Source organism: Thermobia domestica, chromosome 7, assembly GCF_964235325.1.
Source record: "Thermobia domestica chromosome 7, izTheDome1.hap1.1, whole genome shotgun sequence".
Lineage (NCBI taxonomy): Eukaryota > Metazoa > Arthropoda > Insecta > Zygentoma > Lepismatidae > Thermobia > Thermobia domestica.
In genome coordinates, this window is record NC_137460.1 from 162164280 (window position 1) to 162175985 (window position 11706).

The window sequence follows — 11706 nt, forward strand, 5'->3', positions numbered from 1 at the left end:
TCATTCATCATTGTTTCCCATAGCCTCGGTGGATAATTGTGGGACATCAAACTAAATATATATATATATATATATATATATATATATATATATATATATATATATATATATATATATATATATATATATATATATATATATATATATATATATATATATATATATATATACAGGGGCGGATCCAGGATATGATCAAGGGAGGGGCTAAACCATATTTTGCCGTTTTATCCAGTGTAAAGCAGAATTGAAGCCCATTTTATCCAGTGTATACCTGAGCGTCAAGGGGGGGCTATAGCCCCTCCCTTGGATCCGCCACTGTGTATATATATATATCAGCATTTTATTTAAGCAGTATCGCATCGTAGTTTGTGTTTAGATTATAATAAATGTTATAATTTACTTGTATTAATTTATTTATGTTTCCAGTTGTACCTCAAACACTGAATATTTGAAAATATTTGTACTTTCAGGCAAAGTTATCGTTACAGCGTTGCCCCCTATTTCTACAGAGGGACTTACGTACGAGGATATGCCGCAATTGATTGAAACTACTCGAAACACTATGATGAAAGTATACGAGAGTGTTTCAAAGGAATTAAGAGTAACATTACCGCCGAACTATCCAGGATTGGATCAGTGATAAAGAACATCAACTCTGTTAATATGATTGTTTTGTTGAGGAATCTGACTGAGAAAGAATGATAATTAGATCACTCTAAAATCGAGAAACATGAGTTGAAAAATAATATTTTCAACTAAGAGTTAATTCATTCCACTATAAGTTACTAATAACAAATTAATATTATTTTGTTAAGAAAGTATCACCTTAGGTTTGGTTGTGACATGTCTAATTTCAGGACTTCTTTCACTCTCCAATTCACTGTTCAGATCAATAGAGAGAAAATATGTACTGTTTGATGCGAGTATCACTCTAAATACTAAGTGCATAAAAATAAAATAGATAATAGTAATACGATACTCTTTCTGCTATTCGGAGTTTCTCTAAAGCCATAAGATCACCATAAACACGCTATTAGGATTTTTAGAAGATTATAAATTATATTTTATTCTGAATTTCCTCAATACCATTCCACAGAAACATCATAAAGTGAAAAATGCTTTTCTATATTAATTCCTGAGATCTATTTAAATACTGATATTAGTTGGATAACAGTAATTGAATCGAAATTAGGTAAACTACTATCATTGTATTTAATAGTATTAAGAGTTTCTTGAGTAATTATTATGTTCTCTGTGTGTATATATGTATATATGTGTGTTTGTATTTTGTTTTGTCTTTTTTAAGTAAACTAAAGTTTTGAAAATAGCTTGATTAAAATGATGTGACGGAGCTTCATTGTCTGTAAATTTAAAATTCATTTCATAAATTAAAATACTTTATGAAATAAAATGTTAGTGATACTATTGATCACTTTTGTTTGGGCATTGTTTTTCCTAAATAATGACCACGAATAAAAACATCCGTCAGATTGTTATTGGTTTTGATTGAAGTTGAAAGCAAACAAGTTTTCTTTTTTCCTTCATTCATCCAGATATTGCAGCGTAATGATATATCAGGCACATTTGAAAGACTAGACGCAGTATCTTGTGAAAATTAGGTACAAAATATAATTGTCAAAATTGTTTACGAAAGTAGATTTAAGTAGAATCCTAAAGCTCACGACTATTTACATTATATTTTTTTCATTTCATGAATTAAAATTACTACCAGTCATGTAATCATACATTAATCAATCAAATATGTCATTATTTTTAACAAAAATTAAGTAGATTAACATATTAAATGAGGAAGAAATTAATTTACTAAATGAGGAAGAAATAACTCGTTGTAACAATCACTTCTATTATTTCGTGTATTGAAATCTAAATATATTCGCTACATGTCTTACATTTATTTCATATTTGATAATACTTGTTTTTCCTAAATACTAATGGTATAAGTAATATGACCCTAGGAACAAACCAAATTTTTACAAGTTGAAAGACTGGAAATAAAATACTGTAGTATAGCATATAATAAAATTCAGTATGAAATTCACCGTCAGATTTAAATAAAAATAGATAAAGTTTCATTGAGATCATGCTTGAAAAATAATAGCTTGTGGTTTAGAAAGAGGATTCTATGGGAGTGTATGTAAGAAAGCATATTTTCTAGCAGCGAGTGTTGAGGACGTAATTAAAAACTTGGGTCATAAATTACAATGAAAAATAAATTTATGTGACTCAAATGAGTTTTTTTGTTGTTAACAAAAATTACTTATTTGCACTCTTAAGGAAGGATAAAGATTGGACTATTCTAGCCTCAAGTCAATTAATGACGATGTAGACAATAGAAGAATTAGCTACTATTTGTACGATGACGACAACGTTTTTGTGTAAGATAACATTTTACTGTTATGTTCGTCTTCCTCTACCAGAAAAAGAGGAACAGAAAAATATGGGCTACTTACGCTTACAATCTTAAATTCACTTTCGAAATTATGTATATTCATATTTCCTGAGAAATTTAATAAGTACAATTTAATAAGTTAGAATGACATTTTTCAACTCATGTCACTGGTTTTATAGTGTGTCGTTCGCTGTAGAAGCAATAAGAAAGAAAAAAATAATATGTCTTTTTTTTATTAAAAAAATGTTCGACTGAATGAATGCCTTTTTCAACACACTTTCCTCAAAAATTAACTTTTTTTTTTTTTTAAACAGTCGTACTTCCAGTTTGAAGTATGAAAGGATATTAAAGACTTGTAATAAATAGAAACAAATCATATCTAGAATGCTCAAAGGAATTATGAATTTGAGCGTTTAGTGATAGCCTTAATACAATTCTGGGGTATTAACTATACATATTTATCTCTCTCTCTCTTTCTCAGAATACACAACACAAATACACACACAGAGGTAAGTACAATTACAGCAAAACTTCGCTCCTCACTCCTTATCATCACGTGAACTATATATATTCAAAAGTATATTTGCACATATGTCTGTATATATATAAAAAATAATGTATTTTGTATATTAGAAACAAAGATAATAAAATTTTCACACTATCACTAAAGGAACTGAAGATAGTTTTGAGCGTGAAGTGCTCTTCTTTTACATATACCATATGCTAAAAGAAATAATGTGATATTAACTGTTATATAAGGAATGGTGAAAGTATAGTAGCAACATTAATGGAGTAAAATGCTTTCCAAATGTTAATTTCTCTAAGCAAGTTCACGTACCAAATGTAATTTTTTAATCTACTGTTTCATCTCCTTTAGCCTAAAGGGCATAAGCATCGGATGTAAAACTACAAATTTCATTTCATTCATTTAATCTACTGTGGATAGAAAATACAGTTTAAAAAAATGGAAGGAAGCCCCCAATTAGTTTAGTTTCAATAGTTGCGCCATAAGAATTCTAAACAGTTGGAGCTTGGATGATTCATCTAACTATTCAACCAGTCACCATCTAACTCTCTTACTATAATATTTAACTTCTTGTGGTATTTCTGTTTGAGAAATTTTACTAACAGACAATCATAATGATATTCCATAGTTCTCATTGAATACATTTTATATTTAACCATATTTAATATGTCCATTCCAGTTGAACAGCTCTTGCGTGGTTATTTTTCTCAAAATAATCGATCATTTATCAATATGGTATGAATAACTGTAATACTAGATTAATTTCGTAAAAATTGTAAAAACATATAGTTTCTCTTTTATGACATATTCAGATATCTACAAATGCTAATTTATTTAATTCTCATATTTGATTTGCAATTATTAGGTACATTCAGAAATTCATCTATGAACTTGCAAAGTAAGAAATAATACTCCATTAATGTTTTAATCGTATTAGGTAGAAAAAGAAACATTTATGTCTATTATAAATAATATACACACATGTAAACATTGTGCACTTTGTAAATAAAAAATACTATTTTCTTCATAAGTGATACATATATAGTATATGTTTGTATGTTTGCATATATGTATGTATGTATGTATGTCAGTACGTACGTACGTATGATTGTATGAGTGAAATATTAAGATGTTTTGTTCTAGAAACATTATTTTTCTTCCTTTTTTGCTGCATAGCAAATTCAATGAGAAAAGAAAGATGTTGATGTAGTGGCAAGATTGCCACATTTTAAATCGTTATAGAATAAATAATATCGGAAGACTGCAAGACAATTGTCTTTTTCTTTTGAGAATTTGTACAGAAAACTAACCTAAATTTAGTAAGTATCCAGTAGATGTGCACAATAGTGCCATTAAAAAAAAAAAAAAAGAAAAGCGTAGTGGCCTATTTGGATATAATTCCTGTAATTCACGTAATTGATATTTTGTAAGAGATAACTTCTTTAATTCATGTAATTGGCACCTTCTGTTTTCTTCGTCAGGAATAAGTAAGTTTATATTTTTAAGGTTATAGTTCGGTGAAAGAAGAATCATTAATATTTTTCAAGTAGATCTTCTTACCTTTGTGATTGAGAACCTGTAATATAATTGAAACTACATATTACATTTTAAACTACAAGTTTTTCCCTAATTAAATAAGATTCAGGAAGACTATCTAATTAAATCATTTCTATTGATACTTTCTTTTGTATCCATTTCTAACCATCCATTTGTGTTCTAATGATCTTGGAACGTTTTCTAGCTCGGGCACACTAAAAAATAGTTTAAAATGCTGCAGTTCACTCATGTTATTACACTATTTATAAAGTAAACATTATTTATATTCAAAACCTGAACGTTTGCTTTATAATGTAAACATTTAGATGTTCCTTAAAATATAATTGCGATATGTATTTTAATATTAAGTATCAATTGCAGGAACACACAATTTACTGAACCTTATTTTACGATTATTACTTTTTAAATTTGAAAGTTCAGAAAAGTAAATTTATTGTGATATTAAAATAATTATGAAGTAGATATTTTAAATATGCATATGAAGAAATGGAACAATTTTATATTTAAAACCCTATATATATATTAGGGTATATATATATTTATTATTTATTTATTTATTGGGTGTTTCGAAACAGCACCGGCAACGTTTGGGAGGTGATTCCTGACACCAAGATAAGACAGAAACTATAGACCAACCTGGGTGCACAAATGTTTCCTTTTGGACTTACAGGCTGCCGAAAACATGAAAAAATTAACTTTAAAGGTCAATAGCTCCAAAACTATGGGATCTACTATAGTCGGGTCAAGACTTCACTTAGGAATTGATATGTGCGCTATCCAAAAATACGTATTTCAGAATCTTAAGGCACTCACGCAACAATTTTTATAGGGGGAGTTCGGCTAAGGGCATATAATTTGAAGTACTCACCAACTACCAGGCCCGTGCTGGCCCACAGGGACACCGGGACATGTCCCGGTGCGCCCTCCGAAACATCACATTATATATAAAGGTACATTTTAGTAATAAATTCTTACCGTTATTATTGGTAAAGAACCATGATAAGCACAGTGTGACTTTTACATAAGACGCCCTTACGAAAACACAAAGATAAACGGTTTCATTTATTCTTCTGCATGCCATAGTTCTGTACAATGAATACATACTGTTACTGTTGGAAAAGAACCCGTGAATGGTACAGTGCGCCCTTTGCAAAGGCGCCCTTGCGATCAAAGGTAAACGGTTTTATTCTTGTGTATGGCACAATTTTGTACAGTGAGTACATACTATTGGTAAAGAACCCGTGAGGGGTACGGTGTGCCCTTTACATAAGGCGCCCTTGTCATGTGATTATTCCTGTGTGTTTTAGAGCCGTATTGGAATAATCAGTGCCTATTGTATTTCTAAAATATAGCTATATTGATTTACTAGTATATATTTAGCTTCATTTTGTTTGACAAAAAAAATCTTACAAGAAATAAAAAGTGTTTCTCTAGTAAAGAAGTTTTCACAGTTTAGCCAGGTATGTAATGGGGCGTATACGGGAGTATACGGCGTATATCCACCTAAATTTTTAGTACTCCGGCGTATACTCACCTTAAATTTTGAAAGAATGAGCGTATATTCGGGTGCTATATGTCGAGTAGTCTTGCGTATACGCTACACTTGCGAAAACGATGGAGCGAATGCCTACCAAAAATTGGAGCATTACATCACTGAGTTTAGCTATTTACGTTATTAAACAAACTTTGGGTATTAATACATAAAATGGCGCCGTATATATACAGGGTGTAACTTAATTAACATAAACTTCAGAAGGTGACTCCTGACACGATATAAAACGAAAAATATACACCAACCTGGGTGTAAAAATGCCTGCCTCTGGCGCCTTGATCACACGAAAATTTGTCGGAAAAAAGTAAAAACAGCCATGACTCAAGAATAAAACACCGGATCGAAGTCGAGTAAAAGAGAATGTCCATTATTTTTAGTCGTAGATCCCATTAGTGTACAATCGGATATTGTGCAGTGGCGACGCAAGGGTGCCTCCCAACGAAACTGGAGTATTCCTTCGAGTGTTTTATCAAACGTTGAATGACGGCAATGAACAACAATCAAGTACAAGATTTCAACAATCAAAAATAATAGTACATCGTTCAAATTAGAACACTTAGAATTCGAAAGAGAGATACACATGTGTGAATGATCTATTTCGTCTGAACACAGAATAAACTCTCGGGAGAATAATATAAACAAAAACAAGTCTTTAACGCATCATAGTTATATCTTCTAGGCTATTGATAATGGATGATAAATAAACGGCTTTCTGTCAAAGTTACGAGTGCGTGAAAATGGAAAAAATAACTTTGACCTAGATTAAATTTTAAAATGGCTGTGCATAGGACCGTCAGGCGTCATATAAAGAAACATGAACATGTAATATTCAAAAATGCAAATATCATATGTGATCAACGAGTGTACAACGGATTCTCCAGATAGACTACATATTGGGCGATAGGAAGCTGCAGTAAAGGATTGCCTCCTCGTAATATGTAATTCCGTGGAATATGATACTTCTGTGCACAGAAGCAACAAAAATGGACGAAACACGAGATGTTGTACACGTTGCGTAACGATACAAAGAAATGCGCTGGGACAGTATACTTAATTTATCCGTCAGGTAAATCTTCTTCCAGGGATATTATCGAGGGGCTTTTCCCCTCTCTTGGAGTTAGGAAAACGCCCTTTAATCCTGAGCTACGAAAACTACATTCCTACTGTGAATATACCAAAATAGTGTCGTTGTGTAGCCCACTTATATTTTGATTTTGTCACTGGTGGAACAATTTTTTAGAAGAAAATTGTTTCTAGAAGAACACACATACTACATATGGTGGAAAATATTTTTTCGACGTTCTCTATGTACTTTGGAACTGGATGAAATACCGAACACTGAGGAAAGAGAATATGGCACTTCTGCTTAAATGTAGCAGCACGTACGGAATTATCGTCCCTTGTGTGCCACTTGCGAGTGGCTCGCGGAAGGCTGTATTGCAGTTTTGATATGGAATTGTATAAATTAGCGTGACTGTGTTATAGTAGGCATCTGACGCAACTTGTGAGTGGTATATAAAGTCAGATGCTCTGATGTTACGTGTGGAATTACTGTATAACAGGATAGGAAGTGTTGCGTACAACGGTAGAGTGTTGTGTCCAGGTATTCACGGTCGTGTAAAACTGTAGACTTTAATGTTTTAGTAAAATGAATTTTGTTAATCTTTATGTGCCTGCCCAACGGCAGATTACACTGTCCACGAACTGGCAGATATCCTAGAGGTGAGACGTTTTTAACGTAACCGTCGCCCTCATATTAGAGTAACTGTCCCTCTATTTTTTCCACGCCTCCGTATTCACCTTCGGGAGATAGGTTCTCTTTAATTTCTCCTACGTAAAATCGGAAGAAATCGCACCATGTGAACAGTTGAATTTGAAGACAGCGTACTGGGAATGATCAAAGATCGTCCTGAAATTAGCAGTAGCCATGTGTAGGACGTAAAAATACACATGCAACTCTAGTGAACGATCAGCAGAGAGATTTAGTGTGAGCGCACGGTGTAGTATGGTGATAATTTTGTGGTAGGACCTTATTTATTACCGGCCTGCTTGTTTGGGAGTACGTATAATTTATTTTTATGTAATGTTCTCTCAAAATTGTTAGAACGTGTGCCCTTGAACATAAAACAGCAGATGTGATTCCAGCATGACAGTGCACCTGCACATTTTGACAGGAATATGCAGACCTACTTAAATAAAATATCCCCAGATACTTGGGTTGGGAGAGATTGACCTGTGTTATGACCATCACTTTCACCCTATCTCACGCCCCTTAATTTCTTACTTGGGGGGTTATGAAACGCCTTTTATATGCAACACTAGCCACGACAGGCGAAGAACTTGTTGCTCGAGTTAACATAGCTGCGGCAATCACTTCCGAAATTTCAGATGTGTTTGACCGCACGAGGAAAAATTTGCTTCATCAATGTCATCTTTGCAATGCGGTCAACGGTTGACAATATCAGACTGTGAACTATTATTCTTCACAGCTGTTTCGTGTACACATACTATATTGCAAAAATTCTGTGCAAGGTACTTCTGAGTGTTTCACAGTTATCGTCCTTTGTACGAAACAGAATAAATCGGTAATTCTGTATTTCTTTGTATCACTGTGCAACACGCGCAACAGCTTGTTTTGTCGAGTTTCATTGCTTCTGTGCTCGGAATTATAATCTTCCACGGAATTACGTATTACGAGGAGGAAACTTTTTAATGCAGCTTACTTCTGCCCAAATGGTATTCACATAATTTGTGGAAATCACTGTTATCATATCAAGAATCGCTTGTACTCTCGTTCATCATAAATGATTTTTGCCGCATGACTGTCATTATAAATCTAATCTGGTTCAAAGTTACTTGAACAGAAAGCCGTTCACTTATCATCTGTTATCAATAGCCTAGAAAATATAACTGTGACACGTTAAAGACTTCTTTTCATTTAAATTCTTCTTTCGAGAGTTTATTCTATGTTGAGACGAAATAGATCATTCACACATGTGTATCTCTTTTTCTTTCGGATTGTAGGTGTTCTAACTTGAAAGATGTACTATTACTTTTGATTGTTGAAATCTTGTAGGTATACTTGATTGTTGTTCGTTTTCCTCATTCAATGTAGGATAAAATACTCGAAGTAATACTCCAGTTTCTTTGGGAGTCACCCTTGCACCGCCACTGCACTACATCCGATTGTACACTAATGGAATCTACGATTAAAAATAATTGACATTCCTTTTTGCACGATTTCAATCCGACATTTTGTTCTCGAGTATGGCTGCTGATGCATTTTCTCGAGAATTTTCGGGTGGTCATAGCTCAGAGGCATTTCTACACCCAGGTTGATCTATACTTTTTGTTTTATCTCCGGTGTCAAGAATCACTTCCCAACGTTTAGTATGTTAAGTTACACATATATATATATGGATTGGACAAAAAATCTAAAACGTTTGCAAAAGTGTGAAAATCATACTTAGTATAGTGTGGGGCCTCCTTTTGCGTCCAAAACAGCTTGGATCCGACGTGTAATGGACGTATACAGGGGAGGTGTGATAGCTCCTGGTTATGCTCCTCAAACCATGTTTTCACCATTTTTGCAGCGTGACATGGTACCAAATGATCTTGGTAGATGCCATCACCATCCGGGAACAATATTTGGGCCATGGGTAGAACCAGGTCCCCCAAAATGGCCTCATATGTCTTAGCATTCATCATTCCATGCAGGGCCATGATGGGACCTGCAGAAAACCACGATATCACTGCCCATACTGTAACAGAACCATTCCTATGCTTTACAGTTGGGAGCAGACAGTCTGTATCATAGGCCCGCGACGGTGTTCTCCATACGTAAACACGACTGGTTGTTGGAAACAAGGTGAAGGTCGATTCATCGGGCCATATTACGTGTTTCCACTGCTCATGAGTCCCCACCTTGTGGTCTTTGCACCATTGGATACGCCTCTTCGCATTTACTGCTGTGAAAATGGGTTTGGCGATAGCGGCCCTGCCATGAATTTTCATTTTAAAAATTCCCGTCGCACTGTTTTTGATGAAATCAGGTTCTGTAGGCCGGAATTGAGTTCAGACGTAATTTTCATTGCAGTGGTCTTCTTTCTAGCTGCCACAATCAGTTTTAATGCCCTCCGGTCCTTATCTGACAGGATTGTCTTTCGAACACTGTTGTGCTTTGCAGACGTCGTTTGCCCATGAATTGTGTATGTCCTCGTGACATTGGACTCAGTGCTTTTCGATACCCCCACAATGTTTGCCACTGTTGTCACTGAAGCTCCAACCAGACGGGCACCAACGATCATGCCTCATTAGAAGTCTGTCAGGTCGCCTATTTTACCGTACCACTTTCACACCACGACACTCACAGGTGAACTGGTTACTGCTGACGGAAGAGGAGAGTCCACATAACACATTGAAAACAAAAAACGATCGGCAACCGCAACACGTGTTGTACAGTGGAGGGCCAAACTTACGTGTCCTGTATGAAGTTTATTTTAAATTTTTGTCCATCCCCTGTATATACCGGCTGCGTCATTTATAATGTCAAACCTTGATGACGGAGAAACCAAAAGGGAGAGAGAAGCGAAACTTTGCACGAAGCAACTATACAAAGGGGCACATTGGTAGACGTATTATTTGACATCACCGGATGAACAGTGTTGCCAACCCAATATAAAGTTATGATTTTTTAAATGGATCGACCTAAATTGTATTTCATAATTGAATTCAACATTAAAAAGGAAGACGAAAGATATGCCACCCGCAGATCAGTGTTGCAAACTTCTCGAGAAATAACGTTAAATATGTGTCACATTTAAACGCCTTTTACACACACAGGGAGTGAGGTACACACTAGTTTTGCACAATAATTTAAATATTGGCCAGAACGGTTTACATTGACACCAAGTTTAGATGGGTCCGTTAAACAGTGTTGATATAACAGAAAAGACAAAAGTCGAGTTTGGATATGGTGCAATAACTCGAAAAAGGCCATAAGTACATTACGGTTTAAAATTTATAGGACAATTTGTTATGTCATAAGAAGCATTCTCACGTTTATTTGAAGTCGATAAGTCAAGTACTTACCGAGATATTCGGAATTTTGTAAAAGCTGAAAATTTTGCGCTGTAGAAGTTGGTAACGCTGTCTCAAATTCCCACTTTTTCCCTCAACGTTGAGGAATTCGTAAAGAAGTGATCGAAACAAAATATAAACATTAATAAACACACACACGATGAAAATGAAACTTTTTCAGTACTTGAAATGACTAATTAAGCGTAATTTACTGGATATGAAAAAAAAAAACGTAAGGAAGTAATAGGACTTCATATGGCAAGATAATACAAAGACGTAGAAGACATGTAGGTACCTAGTAGCTACTTTCGCGCGATGAAAATATTTATCCTCTTATAAGTTTGGGACACCAAAATCAAAACAATCCAATACTCGCACCCTAAACGATACGACAGGTCAAGCTGCTTTACTGTGATAAATCTGGATTGAGCTACGAAGGTATGTATCATATGTTTGAAAGATTTGCACATACTGATATGTAGGGTTACCAGACGTGTTCTTTTATGAGTACATGTACTGTTTTTCAAGGTATTCACTTTTCTACCCTCTCATTTTGAAGTGGAATATTCTTTTGTACTTTTT

The 11706-nt window shown here is 34.3% G+C and overlaps 1 protein-coding gene across 6 annotated transcripts in view; it reads left to right on the top strand.

The window, feature by feature from the left end:
* Window positions 1-4208, top strand: part of LOC145690544 (1-acyl-sn-glycerol-3-phosphate acyltransferase alpha-like) — a 277314-nt gene extending 273106 nt beyond the window's left edge. For all 6 annotated transcript variants that reach the window (XM_081765526.1, XM_081765523.1, XM_081765522.1 and 3 more), the window contains exon 6: window positions 471-4208. In XM_081765526.1, the coding sequence (XP_081621652.1) occupies window positions 471-640 (170 nt within the window). In that variant the 3' untranslated portion in view covers window positions 641-4208. The remainder of the gene's footprint in view (window positions 1-470) is intronic.
* The last annotated feature ends 7498 nt before the right edge of the window (window positions 4209-11706 follow it).